This window comes from Sminthopsis crassicaudata, chromosome 6, assembly GCF_048593235.1.
Source record: "Sminthopsis crassicaudata isolate SCR6 chromosome 6, ASM4859323v1, whole genome shotgun sequence".
Classification (NCBI taxonomy): Eukaryota; Metazoa; Chordata; class Mammalia; order Dasyuromorphia; family Dasyuridae; genus Sminthopsis; species Sminthopsis crassicaudata.
In genome coordinates this window covers 207,362,338-207,380,481 of record NC_133622.1, presented here as the reverse complement: position 1 = coordinate 207,380,481, position 18,144 = coordinate 207,362,338, and the positions used below count along the sequence as shown (strand labels likewise).

At 40.1% G+C, this 18,144-nt stretch overlaps 1 protein-coding gene across 9 annotated transcripts in view; it reads right to left on the bottom strand.

Moving 5' to 3' along the window:
- The window catches only part of MICAL2 (microtubule associated monooxygenase, calponin and LIM domain containing 2), a 304,056-nt gene that overhangs the window by 84,809 nt on the left and 201,103 nt on the right, over positions 1 to 18,144 (bottom strand). For 4 of the 9 annotated variants that reach the window (XM_074274667.1, XM_074274658.1, XM_074274660.1 and 1 more), the window contains 4 exons: positions 16,155 to 16,262; positions 14,621 to 14,807; positions 11,885 to 11,970; positions 10,556 to 10,652 (listed from right to left, as the gene is read on the bottom strand). In XM_074274667.1, the coding sequence (XP_074130768.1) occupies positions 10,556 to 10,652; positions 11,885 to 11,970; positions 14,621 to 14,807; positions 16,155 to 16,262 (478 nt within the window). Of the gene's footprint in view, positions 1 to 10,205; positions 10,653 to 11,884; positions 11,971 to 14,620; positions 14,808 to 15,807; positions 15,991 to 16,154; positions 16,263 to 18,144 lie in introns of those variants that run through there. The other 5 variants (XM_074274662.1, XM_074274663.1, XM_074274666.1 and 2 more) reach the window with 3 other exon arrangements.

The following is an 18,144-nucleotide window of genomic DNA, read 5'->3' as shown; positions in this document are numbered from 1 at the left end:
TTTTTATAAATGTTTATTCCATTCTCTTTCTTTCCCCTTTCTCTCAGTTTCCATATCTGGAAGATGACAGGTAAATGACTGTAGAACTTTATAATCCTTCATTAAATCTCAACAGTGGCTGGAGTGGGATTGTCCTCCTGGAGAATGTGCTTTTGAAAAGGAACTTGGACCCAAGATATAATTCTGGGCAAATCATCACTCAGTCTTCCTCAATTTCCCTCTTTATAAGATGGACACACATTGGATTCTTGTTCTGAGATTCTTCTTTCCATTTCTGACTTCAGTGATAGTTCTTCTGGACATATAATTCAAGAACCTTCTTGGAGAAAGAGGACATTTTCCCACTTGCCATTGGAAGGACCTGTTTTTACTTAGAATCACTGGCTTGTGTGGTTCTCCCTGGGTGGCAGTCTAGAGCTAATCCAGAATTTAAGGGTGATCAGTCCCCTTCCCTAGTCTAGTTATTTACAAATAATGATAATAATATTAACAGATTGATATAGAACTTTTTGCCAAGTTTGCTATTACAGTTTAACACTGTTTTAAGACTTTCAGGACACCCTTGTATATGTCTGCATGATCTCATTTTATACTAAATTTATCCTAAAAAACATAAGATAGTGGGGAGAAAGTTCTGGTGGAACAACCTGCACCATTCCATACAAGTTACTTACCTTTCTGGTCTCCCTGTAAAATGAGTACGTTTGTAAGGGCTTGTAAGGTACCAAATAATTCTAAATAATAATACCAAATGATTTTAAATTTGTGATTCTATGATAAGCTCTTTAAAACAACTATTCCCATTTTATAGATAAAGAAATTGAGGCTCATAAAGGAATTCTTTTTATCCACAATCACGCAACTTAAATGATGTTGTTCAGCCATATTCTGATTACGCCTGGTCTTTGTGACTTCCCTTAGGGTCTCCTTGGAAGAGATACTGGAGGGTTTTGCCATTTCCTTTTCCAGGTCATCTTAGAGATGAGGAAACTGAGGCAAAAAGGGTTAAGTGACCTGCTCAAGATCCCACAGATGTTAAGTGTCTGAGGCCAGATTTGAACTCAGGTCTTTGTGACTCCTGGTATTCTATCTACTGCTGCACCATCTAACTGCCCAATTTAAGTGATGGGATTCAGTCCCCTGCCTCTCCTGACTCCAAGGCCAGTATTCTGTCCACAACACCACAATACCTCTTCTCCCATTGATTCAGGCCCCAATTATTGGGATTTGGGGATGATCAAGTTCAACAGAGAGACATCTGAAGAATATTGAGGACAACAGGTCACATGGAGGCATTTGGTGGAGTCTATGGGACAGACTGAAGTATTGGAGAATCTTACTTTCCTCTGGCTCCTCTTCCTTTGCCTCAGTTTCCTTATCTTTAAAGTGAGGTTGTTAATCACCCCCTCTACCTCAAAGAATCAACTGGACAAACTTTTAATTGTTAATGATTTTTTAAAAATCAAAGATTTAACAAGGGTGCTTGCATTTTCCACATTTTCAGATGTAATAAAAAGGTAGTTTGATACAATGGGGAAAAGAAAAAGTAAAGAAGGAAGGAGGGAGGGAGGGAGGGAGGGAAGGAAGGAAGGAAGGAAAGAAGGAAGGAAGGAAGGGAAGAAGGAAAGAAGGAAGGAAGGAAGGAAGGAAGGAAGGAAGGAAGGAAGGAAGGAAGGAAGGAAGGAAGGAAGGAAGGAAGGAAGGAAGGAAGGAAGGAAGGAAGGAAGGAAGGAGAAAAAAACATTGGACTTGCCATCCAAGGTCCTGATTTTGAATCCTAACTCTGCTTCTTAGTGTGATTGGACTGGTCCCAACTCCTGGGACTCTGGACATAAACAGTGTGTGGGAGGTACAGACTAGAATCCAGCTTCTTAAACTATGGGTTGCAACTCTACATAGGGTCTTGTAACTGGATGTGTTGGTTGAGATATTATGATTTATCATAAGTAAATGTTTGATATGTATCTTCTTTTATATACTATATGCCCAGGGTCATATAAAAATCTCTCAGGCAAAGAAAGGTTCCGAGTGGAAAAAGTTTAAGCGGCTCTGGACTAGAAGGCCCTTCTAAGGTGGTCCCTTCTATGATCCTGGTTTGATTAACCTAAGAAGAGACAATGGCCTGAATACTTTCCCTTTATTATGACTGTTGTTTATTTTTATTTTGTGGTTCATATTTACCAACACTTTTATATCTAATTAGCTCCACAGCACTGTGAGGTATGGTGGGGAGGGTATTACGCCCATTTTTATAGACAGAGAAATTGAATCTCACAGAGATAAGGTAAATTCAAGGTCACAGGATCCATAAACAGGGGCGCCTTGACTAAAATCAAGTTCTTCTGATTTTCAAATCTTTTAAATAAATTGCACTGCTTTGCAATTTGAGTTACTATCTCAATCTCTCTGCTAACTCTAATTTTGCATCTCCAACTGCTTTTCAGACACCTCAAAGCAGATGGCCAGGAGATAACTCAACATCAGCCTGAACTCGTTTGTTTATCCCCAAACCCTCCTTGTTCCTGCTTTCCCTATTGCTGTAGAGCAGAAATGGGAAACTTTTTTTTCTTTTTTGCCAAGAGCCATTTGGATATTTATAACACCATTTGTGGGCTATAAAAACTATCAAAATTACATACAAAATTAAAAACTCAAGCAGTGGGAGATTGCTGTATCTAGCTTTTAGCTCATCATCATCTGTGGTTGCTTTAGTAGGACCGGACCAATAATTTGATAGGCCCTCACCCCTGCCCATAGAAGCAACACCATCCTCCCAGTCCCTCAATTTCATAACCTAGGAGTGATCCTGGACTCCTATCTTTGACCGTCCCACCCCTCCTTATTCAAGCTGTTGCCAAGGTCTATCAATTTTACTTTCGCAAAGTTTTCTGAATCCATCTCCTTTTTTCCTGATCCTACCACCACCCAGGCTCAGGTCCTCATCTCTTTTAATAACTTGCTGGTGGGTTTGTCTACCTCGAGAATTTCCCCACTCCAAATTCATTTTTCCTTTAGCCACTAAATTTTTTTCCTAAAACACAAGCCTTATCACTCTTACCTCCTACTCAACAAACTCCAGTGGCTTCCTATTGCCTCCAGAATCAAAATCCTCTTTTTGTCCTTCAAAGCTCTTCAGAACCTAACCCTCTCCTACTTTTCCAATCTTCTTCCACCTTGCTTTCTGCCATGGTTCCCTTCAATCCAATGATACCGGACTCCTGGCAGTTCCACAAACAAGATTCTTCATCTCTTAGGTTTGGACATTTTCTCTGGCCATCTCCCATGTGAATGCTCTCCATCCTCCACTCTGACTATTAACTTCCCTGCTTTATTAAGTCCCATCTTTTGCTGGAGACCTTTCCCCTCTTAATTCCACGGTTTAGCTTATTTTAATTATTTCATTCTTCCCTCTTTTAATTAATTAATTGCTTGTGTGTTGTTCCCTCAGGAGATTTTAAGCTTCTCAAAGGCCAGGACTATCTTTGCTCCTTTTTTCCTCCCATTGCTTAGCATAGTGCCTGTTCCATAGGCACTTGAATACTTATTAAATTGAAAATGAACTAACAAAGTGTTTTTATAAACTTTAATGGAGGTCAGGAAGAAAAACCTGCTTTCTTCTTTAATTGGCCCACTCAATTTCCCTGCCATCCAATCAAAAATAGAGGTGTTCCAGGTGGAACTATCCCTATAGCCAGTAATTCTCACTAGTCTTTGAGTTGGGGGCAGGTAGATGGATAGCACCGATGAGCTGCTTTCTTATCAGTGGACATATAACTAATATTCTCTCCTGCATAGACCCAACGCCTGCACCTATTTCAGCACAGTCCTTGCTGTGCTGCAAGTTCTGTCCTATTTACCTCCAGCAAACCCAGGCTGGGTATGAGAACTTTTCCTTCAATGGACAGTTAAGTGGGAAACGCCACTGTTGAGCCCCACGGTATACACCAACCAGGTTTGCTTGCTTCCCAGGAGGATTTTGTGACCTCAGGGATCACCTTCTTGAGGACTTTCCTTCCCAAAGGATTCATTAATTGAGATATTTCCATACACATCACTTCCTATTGCCCTCCAACCTCCCAAATACTGTGTGAATGCTTTGTGTGTCATGAGCCAAAACAAGCGAGCCATTAGTGGGGGCTTCAAAGTCTTTTATATAGAGATGCAATTGGAGAATATTCAACTGAGGGCCTATGAAAAGCTAATTTTTTGCACCATAACATGTGTATGTAACTTTCAACTTTAATGAAAGTATTTGCAGTAGACAGACCATTAGACATGGAGTCAGGAAGATGAGTTCAAATGGTACCTTAGACACAACTACCTGGGTGATCTTAGGCAAGTCAACTAACCTCTCTTCACCCCAGTTTTCTCAACTGTAAAATGAGGATAAAAACAATACCTCCCTTCCTCCCAAAGCTGTTGTGTGGGTTAAATGAGACAATGTTTGTAAAATTCTTACCATTGCTCTTGTCACATAGTAGGTGCTATAGGGATGCGTATTGTCTTTTCATGTCTTTTATCTCATTTGATTATTAAAATATTTCAGAGCTTGTGGCAGGGCTGGGACTAATATTTGGTTTGATTTACTTTAAGACTGGTATTTTTTTCCATTGGTCCATACCTTCCTGTGAATCCAAGTGGAGACCCGCGGAAAACAGGAAATTTATGAAAAGATCTGGTTGCATAAGACTGAGACTGAATTCTTAAGGGAGCTTCTATAGACTCCCTTTCAACTACAGAACTACCTCCAAAAGCATCTCATTCAGTATGTGTTTTTAAAAAAAGACAATTGGGGTTAAGTGACTTGTCCAGGGTCACACAGCTTACAAATGTCTGAGGTCCTCTGCCTCTAGGGCAGTGCTCTCTCAACTGTGCTTCCTAGCTTTCCCATCCCATCCCATTTTAAGACAGTTTTCATTGTAGTTTCACCTCACAATAGATGTTTGCCTTTTTTAAAAAAAACAACTATAGCTAACTGACAATAATAAGCTAATTTCCCATCTTTCTTCTATATTTATAGGCAAGAGGGTGCTGGTAAATATTTAACAATCACTTTCCAAGAAGAGCTTACACCCTACACACTTGTAAATTTAATATGCATTATTTAATATCTCACCTATCATTTTCTGAAATCTAAAAAATCAACAAAATAATAAATCAAGCCCGATTTGCAGCCTTTGCTGATTTTTAAGGTATAAATGCTTACACTGAAAATTTAACATTTGGGCTTTAGGAGCCAATTCAAGCTGAATGCAGCATACTTTGGTCTATAGGCCTTTAAGAATTTGAAGACATTGATCATTTCCTTACCAATCCCACCAAGGTCAGGGTAGGACGTGACTATCTTTTCCTTAATCCTCAACAAATTTCAGATTTAAGATATAACAAATTAAGATATAACACTCATGTTCTTTGGCTTTCATGTCACATTGTTGAATCTTATTGTGCTTGCAACTCAATATATCACTGGGATCTTTTCATTTGAAGTCCTAACTGATCATGCTTCCCCTTATCCTTCATTCATGCAGTTGATTTTTTGAACCCAAGTGAAAGAATTTACATTTAATCCTAATTGTATTTCAAAGGCACAGGGAACTGAAGGTTTGCTGTACCTGATCATCCTTAGAGTAGACTCAAATGAAGGGATAAAATGGCAAGATAAATCTGACATTTTGATTCTGAATTGTCTACTGCTCTCAACTAATCTTTGCCCCCCAAACTCTTCCCTTTTACCAATTTATCAACTATTGGTGCAGAATTACTTAACTAGTATTGATTATACTGGACATATATATTATAACATGGCTTATTGAAACAACATTAATAGCACTTATACTTCTCTTGCTGGTAGTAAACAGAACTGGGGTGGTGAGGGAGCCTGGCCACCTACCAAGACAACCTGGGCATAAATGGCTTTGCTGAGCCTAACATCGAGAGAATGTAAGATCTACCACCAACCAAATATGTCCAATGTTGACAGTAGGAAAGGATAAGATATGAAGAAAGAGAGCAAAGTGTCCTGTTAAGAACATTGGTAACGTTGCCCAAATATTACCTTGGGGTAATATTTCCTTTGTTAAATGCCCCAGCATAGCCCCAAGAGTCTAGGGTCCCAGCAAGTGCAGGTGATACCCTCAGCAGCTTAAGGGAAGGCTGAAGCCCAGAATCAGTCCATGGATCCATGTCTTTAGAAAAAAAATCCCACTTCAAAAGGAAGAGAGGAAACACTGAGGTTTACAAAGAACCACATTTATTTTCATTTACAGCATCAAATACCATAAATAAAGCTAAACAACGTTTAGGGTGTGCAAAATACAGGGTTCTGTGTGAACAGTTAAATACAGAACATGTCTCAAATTCACCAAAGGTCATAAAATGTGTCACAGGAGAGTTGGGAAGCTAGAAAGGTTGCAGATGAGGAGGACAGAATCTTTGGTTGGCATTCTTTAGAGAGAAGAAGACTCTGCAACGGAAGATAAACGAGAGGAAGGTAGCACCAGCTGACAGTTTGGAAAGGCGGAACCAGGTCCAAAGCCCATCAGGGCCAACATGCATGTCTTCAAAGAACCTTGGAAACAGTGATGTAACTTCCCAAGATGGACAGGCAGGGACAGGTATTCATACAAAGCAGGGCTGAAGAAATCCTGGCTCTGTCTTTAAGAGACTAGCCCAATTCATTTTAAAAAAGAGCACATTCACACAGGTTGCTCTGTTGCCACAAATAAATACACTGGCAGTGAAATGATCTTTTGTAAGGATCTTGAGGAGCTTCCAGGCTTCTTAGCCCAGCTGCTGCCAGATGAAGCCCTCTGTGTCCTTGATAGCATTCCATTGGCCTTTAAAGCCTATTGCCCCGGACTAAGCTTCCTGGGCTACTTTAGTCTTTCTGAGCTATGGTGGAAAACTACTTCCACAACAAAGCCTTCTGTCCATAAAGGAAGTACACAATGTCCCCAAGGTCTCTTCGTGGCTTAGGAAGATGGCTAAAGTGGGACTGCAATTATTTTAACAAAAGTTCAAATTACACAGTACTTTTTGGCTGGCATATATACATCATATAGCTACAGAAAAGTCACCTACGGTTTTGGTAAAGGACACGAAAAGCCAGTTTTCAGTTGGAAAAAAATGTTTCTACAGTTGTCTAAAAAGCTAGACTTTTCTGAACAATGCAGAGAACTCGCTACTGGCTCTGTCTCCCACAGGCAGAGTTAGTACCTTCAAGGAAGGCAGGTTGGATGTGGTATTAGAACATGGCTAGCTGGACTGGGATAGCATGCAAAAACATTGACGTGCAGTGCCAGAGGGGTTAGGGAAGAAAAGCATTGTTCCAAAACAAGCAACTGGTTTTGAATCCCACCCTGTAGCATGCTTTTAATTGGCTACCCCCCCAGCATCCATTTATCACAATATGAGGCTTCTACTCTGTTCCTTGGGGGAAAGAAGGAGGGACAAAGCTGCACTTGAAGCATATTTGGGGTTAATAGTGGGTGCTCACAATTGGCAAGAAGACCAGTCACCTCGGAGCAGAAAGGTGTCAGCCAAGGATAGGTGGTAACACTGGAATGTTGTAAAGAACTGAAGACAGGAGTGAGACATTGGAAGGAGAGAAAGAAGAGAGAATTTAGTTGAGAGGGGGGAGAGGAGAAAACACAAGAGATTTAGAAATGCTGGAAATCATTAGAAGAGTGAAATTTCCTCCAAATCAAACTTTACTATTTCTTCAAGATATGAACCTTTCTGATGAAGAGAAGCTCCTGGAAGGCAAACATTCTCTCACTTTCAGCCTCCTATCTTTATTATCTTGTGACAATATTTAGGCTATAAAAGGTGCTTATGAAATGTTTGTTAAATAAATACTATCAAGTTCTCAGCCTGAAACTCAAATGATAGGTAAATATTGCATATTATTGATACCAGTACATGGCAGTTTTAAATTGCCAACAAAAATCGCCATCAATATTCCCATGGAATTAATTTTTGACAATGCTGTTTAAATGATTTCCACCTGTGTTCTGAATTCTAAAGCACCCCCCCAAATACCTAGAATATTTCTTGCTTCCTCACCAGGAAGGTTCATTTCTTGGAGTGAACATATATTACACAGGTTCTTGTCATTTCCACTACATCATTATTCCCCATCTCACCATTTGGCTCAATATATGACAGTTTAGAATAATGCTCTTATTGCTATCAATGAGTTTTGGGAAAAAATAAACCTTTAGAAATGAGCCATCTATGAAACACTTTAACTACACAGTGATTTTCAAGATGTGGATAAAAGTTACAAAGAGCAGCATACCCTCAAGAAATGTGTGCACATTGTCACCTTGAGAATTAACAGTTTTTGAAATCCTTAAACCAAACAATTGCATGGTTTTGGTAGTTCCCAAATGTGCAGCAAGTGAAGGGTCCTCCCTACCAATCTGAAGCTCTTGTGCAAACTGGACAGAACCACTGCTTCTATAAATCAGGGGCTGGTGACAGTCTTCCCCAGGCCCTAGTAGCTAAAATTTGGCCACAGACTCAGCGAGACTGCCAGACCTCTTATTTCCCCATAGGATCTTCGAAATCTTTGTAGGGAACCCAAGGAAATCAATTAAGCTTTCTAATTTCTAAAATTTGCAGCTTTCCATGTTTTCAAATAGAGGTAAATGTAAGATATAGAATTAAAAGGAAATTAATTATGGAGAAAACTTGGCATTGAGACCCATTCTGACTCAACCAACCCATCCATCAACAAGTTTTTGCTATGGACCAGGCACTGTGGAAAGAGCCATGTCTACACAGGCAAAATGGACCACAGGGGCCGTGTAACTTTCCAAATAGTCTGAGCAATGTTGATTGCCAGTTTAAAATATGCAGTCAAGGCCCCGAGCCGTTTTCTTCTCGAGGAAATTTATGGGCAAGAACCCTACTAATGAATAATTACCTCCACACCTTGCTTTGTCTATAAAGAGAGTATAATAAGATTTCCTCCAGACCAGAGGACATAATCATTCTTTCCCTAAGTAAATATGGTGAGATAATCATGTACTTAAAGCTACAAGGAAACTTCTATGTCATCAAATCCTACTCTTTTATAAATGACAAAATTGAGACCTAGAGAGGCTGACTTGTTATACAGGATCTGCAGCTAATAAATATCCAAGGAAGGATTTGAACTAGGGTCTCTCTCACTCCAAATCCAACCCCCTCTCTCCATAACACCATACTGCCTCTAAATGAAACTCCTCCATATACATGAGGACAGATATTGCCCGCATACAGATATCCTCCCAGACTCTGTGCCATTTGTAAGTATATATCACAGGTTCTGCATTCAGGGACAGAATCTGGGTTGGTTGAGTGCAATCTACAGAAAAATGGCCCCTTCCACATCTTTCTCTGTATTGCTGACTGTGAGGCTGGTGGATGTTTGGGAGCTGATAATCAGTCCCTGCAATAATCATTCATTTGTATGTATTGACTTGTTGGGGACTGGGGAGTGAAAAATTAATCTAGCATTTCAAGTCAAAACAAAGGAGAAAGGCAAATCTTTCTAATTCTGAGAGAATAGCTTACTGCTGTTGTCCCACTAGCTCTACTATTTTAATTACATGCTGCTCATCCACATCCTAATTCTTCAGTGATGGAGATTTAGAAGCAATTTTTTAAACTTCCTAGTGTACACAAGTAAATTGAAAGCCATTGGCCCAGGAGGCTGCGTGTTCATTTATGAGGTGTTGTTTTAAAAATCTCACATCATCATCTGCACAAGTGGTAAACCTTATAATCTACAAAAAAGCTAAAAAAAAACCACCCAAGTAACAAATTCCCAGTTCCCCAACATAATACCCCTTCTTCCCACCCCCACCCCAACCTTAAAATAATAATTAAAAAAAACCTTTTAGAAAGAAAAAGGTTCTGTCTTGTCTATTATATCTTGAAATGTAAACCCAGAAATATGGCTCATTATCGTGGTAAAAAGAATCGAAGCTTTCCAAGCTATCAAAACATCCTTCATGTAAGTTCCACACATAGGTGCCATGAGGGCATCCACCTCTGCCATGTAAACAGGACAAGGTTGAGGTGGATGGGCTCTCAGCATATGTATTTAAGTCGATTGAAATTATTTGAAATTTTCTTTTAAAAGAAATTATTTGAAATTCAGAGTTCTAGCAAACTGCAAAAAATACTGCAATTTTTACACTTTGGAATATCACAGGCACTTTGGGAGAGAATGTATTGGGAAGAAAATAGAGCATACAATAAGAGAAACTTCAGCTGAGTTTGACCCAGAGGGATTGTTGCACCCAATCGTGCATTCTCTGGAGAGGGGACTCTGACTCTCTGTACATGTCTGCCAAGACCTCGAAAAGCATATAGAGGAGAGGTACCCCCAAACTCAGAAGTTCATACATATAGCAGTAGTTGTAAGCATTGTCCCTGAAATGGAGGACGGTCTCACGCAGAAACCCAGATATCCTGTTACAGAAGCTCCTGGGGATGTCAAGCAGATCCCTTGTCACCCTAATGGGCCAGCATAGCACTTTCCTAAAGAAGGAAGTCATGATACCTGGCGGGCTGACTTCTCGGCTGTTGACAGCAGAACCAAGAATTTCAGGGGAAGGGTCTGGCCACTTGGCTTCCTGCTGTTTCTCCTTTGCTTCCTCCTTAGAAACAGGACAAAGAGAAGTATTGATTCCCGAGTCATACAGAGGGGATGCTCAGACAGATGGAAGGGCTTCAGAGCCAATGAAGATGGGCCAGGGGCCAAACCACCAGAGACATATATGTGAAAAAATACTATTTTTCCAATATATACTATTGGAATATTATAAATTCCAATTTATAAAATACTATTTTATACTACATATTTATATAAAATACTATCGAGGAGAAAAAAGGAGTTTTTCCTTCTCTCCCTTCCTGGGCCTAAGAAACCATCTACATATACTAGATTAACAGGAAAGATTTCCATGTCCTCTCCCTTCTGCCTCTTGGGGGGTGTAGGGGGTGCATCTTGGGCAATATGCTGTAAAAAAGGGTGTTATGGAAACAAGACTGAAAAGCCTTCAGAAGAGAGCATTGGAAAAAGAAACTTGTAAGCAGATTGGCACATGCTTTTTTTACTTTATTTTTCTAGGGGTTTTTTTCTTTTTTGGTCTGCATTTTCTTTTGCAACATGGCTAATCTAGAAATGTTTTACATGACTGCACATGTATAAACTATATTAAATTGCTTGCCTTCTCAAGGAGAGGGGAGGGACGGAGAGAATTTGGAACTAAAATTTTTTAAAAGAACATTCAAAACATTTTTGCATGCAATTGAGAAAATAAACAGTTATTTTGTAGAGAAGAAATGGGGTAGACTTAGCTGTGGATGTCTCCTAAAGGTATAGGACAATCCAGGAAAGTGAATGTTATATAGATAAGAGAACACCTCATGAGGACATGTCCCAAGGACTCTGTTTAGGCAAAATTATTTATTTATTTGGGGAATGTCAGGTCTATGGTTTCTTAGAAGCCAAATAGAGGCAATATTTGTGTTCAATCTGAGCTTAAAGATCCCAGAAGACCCAGAACAGTGAATATAACACTAGATACCACACTCTGTCACTCACTCACTCCTGTCAAAAGAACCAAGGATGCTCTTGGTTGAACTGATAACAGATTCAAGATGGCATCTTTAGGGGTCACAGAGAAAGGCCTTCTGATTAAGGACACTGATTCCTCTCTATGTTAGAAGCATTTTTTTTTGGTGAAAACAATTATGGTTAAGTGACTTTCCTAAAGTCACACAATTAGTAAGTGTTAAATGCCTGAGGTCCTTCTGACTCCAGATCCAGTGTTCTATTCATTGTGCTGTCTAGCTGCCCCGGAAGCATTTCACAAAAAAATCTTACCTCTTGTCTCTTCAATTCTGCTCGTCTCTTCCTTTGCTTGCTATTGGTTCTACAGTGAATGAAATGAGCTTTGCAGTAAAATTTGCCTGTAAAAAAAAATTACCAAAATGAGGAGATGACATTTAGCCCACAGTTATTTAAAAATTTTATATTAAATTCTTTTATTTATTTATTCATTGTGGGAGGCAATTGGGTTAAGTGACTTTTTCAGAGACCCCCAGCTACGCAGTATTAAGTGTCTGAGACCAGATTTGAATTCAGGTCTTCCTGATTCCAGAGCTGGTGCTCCATCTACTATGTCATCTATCTCTCTCTGTAATTCTTTAGTAAAAATATTAAACAGACATTGCTAAATTCTGGGACACTGCAGAGATCTCTGTCCCAAGTTCACTTTGAAACACTAAGGTTACTCTGTGTTTGGCCACAAATGAGGTCACAGATTTAGAGCTGGAAGAGACCTTGTAAGGTATCGAGTCCAACCCTCTCATTGTACAGATAAGGAAACTAAGGCCCAAAGAAATGGGACTTCCCTAGGTTGTACTGCTAAGTGTACGAAGTGGGATTTTTGGTCTCTAATTCATCAGGTTTTGCTTAATCCACAACACTGTAATGCCTTTCATTCAACTTAGTCTGAATTCACCCAATTATTTATTAAAATCTAGTTCTCCCCTTTCCATCTTGTCTGCAGAAAAAACATGAAAGATTGTCACATACTTTGCTAAAATCTAGACAAGTTATTCCCATAGCATTTTCCTCATCTACCAACATAGTAATCCTACTCTGACATGTCCTGTTCTTTTTTTTAATGCTCTATTTTACTTTTACTTATTTTATTTTAAATTTAAATACCAAATAGGAAAAGAATTTTACAAATTGCCACGTGCATTTGCTCCGCTCGTGAGGAAGCCATTGTTAGTTCTCTGTGGACACAGTCTTTCCTTTTCTAGGTGGCCATGAGCTATCCCTTTCATAATATTATTGAGTCAAGCTCACTGGCCTCCAGTCTTTATTATCTACTCTCTTTCCCACTTCGAAAATCAAGACACTTAGACTTGTCCATTTCTACAATTGTCTTCAAAGTTGTTATTGCTTTTCCCTCCTCAATTTGTTATGGATTGACTTTACTTATTTGTTTTGTTGAGTTTTTTAAATAATAGCTTTTTTATTTTTCAAAATACTTGCAAAGATAGTTGTCAACATTTGCCCTTGCAAAACCTTGTGTTCTATGTTTTTCTCCCTCCCTTCCCACCTCTATCTACTTGTATTGACAAATTTATCATTTTTTTAAATCTGTCTTAGAAGGCAAAGTCTTTCATTCTGATTCACTGACAAATAGAACCTATATCAGTGAACAGGAAAAAGAATGATATGACCTAAACTTTAGGACTTTCCTTGCTATAAAAATTTAGAGATACTCCTAGGGATAGGCTCCTGGATGGCATAAAAAACAGAGGAACCCCCAAACTACATCATAGCTAGGTTTAAAACAAAATCAGTGTGAAGCGAGTAGAACCAAGAGAGCATCGTACATAGTAATGATGAGATTATGTGACGATCAACTGTTGAGAATCTCAATAATTCGGTGATTCAAGACAATTCCAAAAGGCTTGAGATGGAAAATGCCATCCACATCCAGAGAGAAACTTTGGGGACTGAATGTGGATTGAAACGTAGTATTTTCACCTTTTTGTTTGTTTGTTTTTCCTCTTTCATCTTTTTTTCTTGCATAACATGACAAATATGGAATTGTCTTTAAATAGACTGCACATATTTAACCTATATAAGATTGCTTGCTCTCTTGGGGAAGAGGGAGTTAAGGAAAGGAGGGAGAAAAATTTAGAACACAAAGTTTTACAAAAATGAATGTTAAAAACTATCTTATATGTGTTTGAAAAAATAAAATACTATCTAAAAAAACTAAAATCGGCAAAAAACCTTGAAACTATATACAGAGGACCCATTCAGTTTCTCTGGCATGAGAAGGCCCAACCATCATCCTTCATGGAAACAGACCTAGAATTTTGGAAGAAACCTTCAATGTCATCTAAATTAATTCATTCAGGGGGCAGCTAGGTGGTGCAGTGGATGGAGGACCAATCCTGAAGTCAGGAGGACCTGAGTTCAAATCTGGTCTCAGACGCACTTCCTAACTGTGTGACCCTGGGCAAGTCACTTAACCCCAATTGCCTCAGCAAAAATAATTAAATTTTAAAAAATAAACAAGCTCAATTCATTCTGTACAATAAATACAGAATGTTCAATAAAAGTTAAGAAAAAGAAGCTTGGTGACTTTTTCTGGAGTCCCACAGCTAATAATTGTCTTCAAGTGATCTTGGAACCCAGGCTATCCTTCTTTTTGGGGAGATAGAGACAGAATCTATCATTTTATTGACATTGGGAATGTCTGAATAAGGAATCTCTTCCAAGGCAGGCTGCCACATTTTCTGCAAGACATAGCTTTAGGGAGTTGCCATCATGAGGTTAAGGGACTTGTCCAGACATCTGTAAAATGGTAATGGTCCCAGTGTCGACAGAGGTTCGTAGATGGGCTCCATCCTGCTCAAAGCATCAATCCCACTGCCTGGCAAGTACAAGGGAAAGCTCCAGGGCCAAGTCCAGGGGAAGGCCCTTCCCGCAGGAGGCCTCCCAAGAAACACTCGCCTATAGGTCTCTCCCTCTCCCACTTGGGAATCCCCTAGGATGTTGCCTTTGAAGGAGGCTGTTCCAGGGGTTTACCTTCATCTGCATCAAAGGCATAGACAGCCAGACGAAGCGTGGTGGAGCAGATCTCACATCTGAAGCACTCTCGGTGAAAGAAGTGGCCCTCGGCACTCAGGCGCTCCATCACGTACACGCGCCTCTTACAGAAGTAACAGATGTCGCTTCCTCCCAGGTTCTGGGGGAATTCTCTTCTCAGAGATCCCTGGGGACACAGGAGAGAAGGAGGGGGAAAAACAGCCAGTCAGGAGAAAAGTCCTTGACAGCAACTACCAATGCCAGCAAAAATCAAACATCCTGACATGTAGGCTGTGGTCCATGGGTAGAAAGGGCTTGAAGTTGATGAACACACTATCTTAGCCTAACTCCTTCACTTCACAAGGAAGAGGCTCATTTAAAGGGAGACCAGTAGGAAGCAGCAGAACAAGCACTGGAACCCAGGTCTACTTCCCCTACACTCCAAAGCATCCTCCCCTTTCACTGCAGAGAGTAGTGAAAGTACCCAGAAATGGAAAGCCTAAAAAAAGTCCTTTTCCTTCCTAAGACAGCGTCTAACATTCCGTACATCTGTATGGCAAAACTTCAGACTGCCTCTTAATGTAATTTTCCAATTGAATCTGCTCCAAGATTCGCATTTTTTTAAAAAGTACATATATATAAATATATATATTTTTTAAACTTTTTAGAAATATATTTTTAAATCTTAAAAAAAGTTCTTCCCTCTACCTCTCGCTTTTTTTGCCCAGATCTGAGACTCTTAACAGTAGGGAACTCCCTGTGTGGAACTACCCTTCTCCAGCGAGATCTGCCACTTGTAGAATTGATAGTTTTTGAGAGTTGATTGGGGTATTGAGAGGTGGCAATTTCCCCATAACCAGACAGCTAGTATATGAACTCGTCTTTACCCCCAGGTACATTTTCCCTTTCTTCCCCTCTCCATGACTTCAGTAACATGGTGCTGAATAGGAAGACATAAAATAATACTTTCCAAGGGAAGACAAAATAAAAGGGACCAAATAGAAAATGTGACATTTTCCATTCCGGTCTTTCTGAAGTGTACATTAGTAACTTACGGAAGGAAAGCAAAGTTTACTCAACCCAAGACACGCACACCCCCCCATTCAAGTGAGAGTTTATTACCTGGAGCTTCTTAGTATTAAGCAATTGTGGGCTGAGTTTACCCAGCCCATGGGGATGGCGGAGGAAAGGGGATAAGTACACACCAGTTAGCTTGTAATTATGGGGGAGAAGGCGAAAGGAAAAATGGCAGACTCAAACCAAGTTAGTGATTTTGAATAACTTGATACCTGGTGATTCCAGCCAGGAGTAGCCTCAAGTGGAGAAGTAGATGAATTGGGTGAGAGGGATGTTTGGTCCATTACTGTCCTCTGAATCCAATCAAAATGATCAGTTTGGGGCACATTTATTTTTTCAAGTGACATGATAATCAAAGGGGAAAAAAGCAGGGCTTCTAAGAGCCTTACAGCAGACAACGGGGATAAAGACTTTTCACATGGGAGAGGTCAGTGGGGGAGAGGGAAGGCAGCCTTACCCGCTCTGGCGAAGCAGCCTGGGTCTTGGGTCTGTGATCATTCATATACAGATTGACCAGAACTTCAGCCACTGCCCCTATTCCTCGAGACACTTTCCCTACTGTCATCTACCAGCAATGGAGGCAGTGATAGAGAAGAAAAGCAAGAGGAAAGTTTATTTATTTAAGGAAAGGACAAACAATGAGATGCCAGTTGAGGGAGGGGGAAAAGAAGCAGAACAGTGAGAAGACACATAAACAGCAAGTGATGAGCTGCCACTCGCTCCCTCGGCAAGGGACAAGAGGGGCTTTAAACCAAAAGGAACCGAATCGCATGCACTGCAGCTAGCATTGTAACAGCATTGCGCCATCTCTGAAGATCACAGATTCAGAACTGGAAGGGATGGGGAAATAGAGGCATATACAGTTCTTTCTCTGCCCAGGGTCTATCTCACAGTTAACAGAATCCAGTCTTTCTAATTTCAGATCCAACTCTCTATCATGGTACCACCGAGTGGCTCTCACCAGGATGGGCTCAAAGAGACTCGCTACCCAACTTAATCTCATTTTAAGAGGAAAAAAAAAATCAAAGCCAGAAATGGAAGCAATTTTTCCAAAGTCCCAATGCTTGGGGAATTATGGTAGACTACTAGCTAAATGTTAGACTCCCAAAGAATAACTCAAATCCTGCCTCAGATACTAGTTACATGACCACCACCAAGTCATTTAACTCAATGAGCCTCAGTTTCTTCATCTGCAAAATCAGGATGACAGCACCTGCCTTCCATGAGTGCTGTGAAGATCAAAAAATATACATACATATATGTGTATGTGTATATATGTATACATACACACACACATATATATATATATATATATATATATATATAGAGAGAGAGAGAGAGAGAGAGAGAGAGAGAGAGAGAGAGAGAGAGAGAGAGAGCGCATGAGCGCTCTTTGCAGATCTTCAGGTGCTTATCAGAACATTAGACAAGTGTCCTAAAAATCCTAGTGCAGTTTAACAATCAATTCCAAATTTAAAAGCTACTAAGCTGCACACCTGAATAAAAGTTAAGATTAGTGATTAATACCTATTCCAGCATCCTTCCTACTATAATTCAGTGCCCTTAATCCTCCTTAAATCTCTAATAAACAGAAACTAGCCAAATAACCTTCAACTAATAACAAATTGGGAGAAGGGGATGAGGTTAGAGTAGGTAGGAAATGGGGAAACAGAGATGAGACTTACTCAAGGTCCTTCCCCAATTCAACATAGATATTTGTAGCAGGAATGCTCCATGTGGTAAGTTCACATGTAGGAGTAGGGAGACCTATACTTCTGACCTATATGGATGACATAGTAAGAGACTACACAGACAAATTGCACTGGTAGATGGAATTTCTTCACCTAGGAGTTCTTTTTACTATTGAAATGACAAGTCTAGTCTCTCTTCCCCCATCCTCTCCCCCTTCCTCTTCACTTCTCCTCTATCCTTTATGTCCTATCTCCTTCCTATATTCTCTACTTTTGTCCTTTTTTCTTTGGTCCCATCTCTTCATTATTCAAAGAAATAAGGGAGCATAAAACATGTTCAGTCCTTACAATGTACCCTATAAACTAAGGGAGAAGGGGAGCCACTGGGGAAAAAAAGCATTCCAGACATTTCCCCCTTTCTCTCTAATAATTATGTCTAGTCCCAGCCATCTACCCCCAGGGCACACTCCTCCTTCTCTTCTCCCAGATTCTTCCCTCGTGTTCTGTTCAGCTTAGGAAGCTCCCAGGGAGAGGAAAGCTTGCTACCGAGATGCATCCAACATGGATGGGACAGCACAGAAAAAGAAACTTTTCTAAAGAAGTCCTTCTTGAAAACTATTCCCAGGGTCATCCTGCCTCCAAATGCTAAGTGGGCAAAGAAAGTGGCATGGGGTGGTGGCAGGAGCAGACTTCAGCAGTATCTACATATGGAAAGAATGTTAGCAGGAATGCCAGAGGCCAGGACTGGGGGATGGG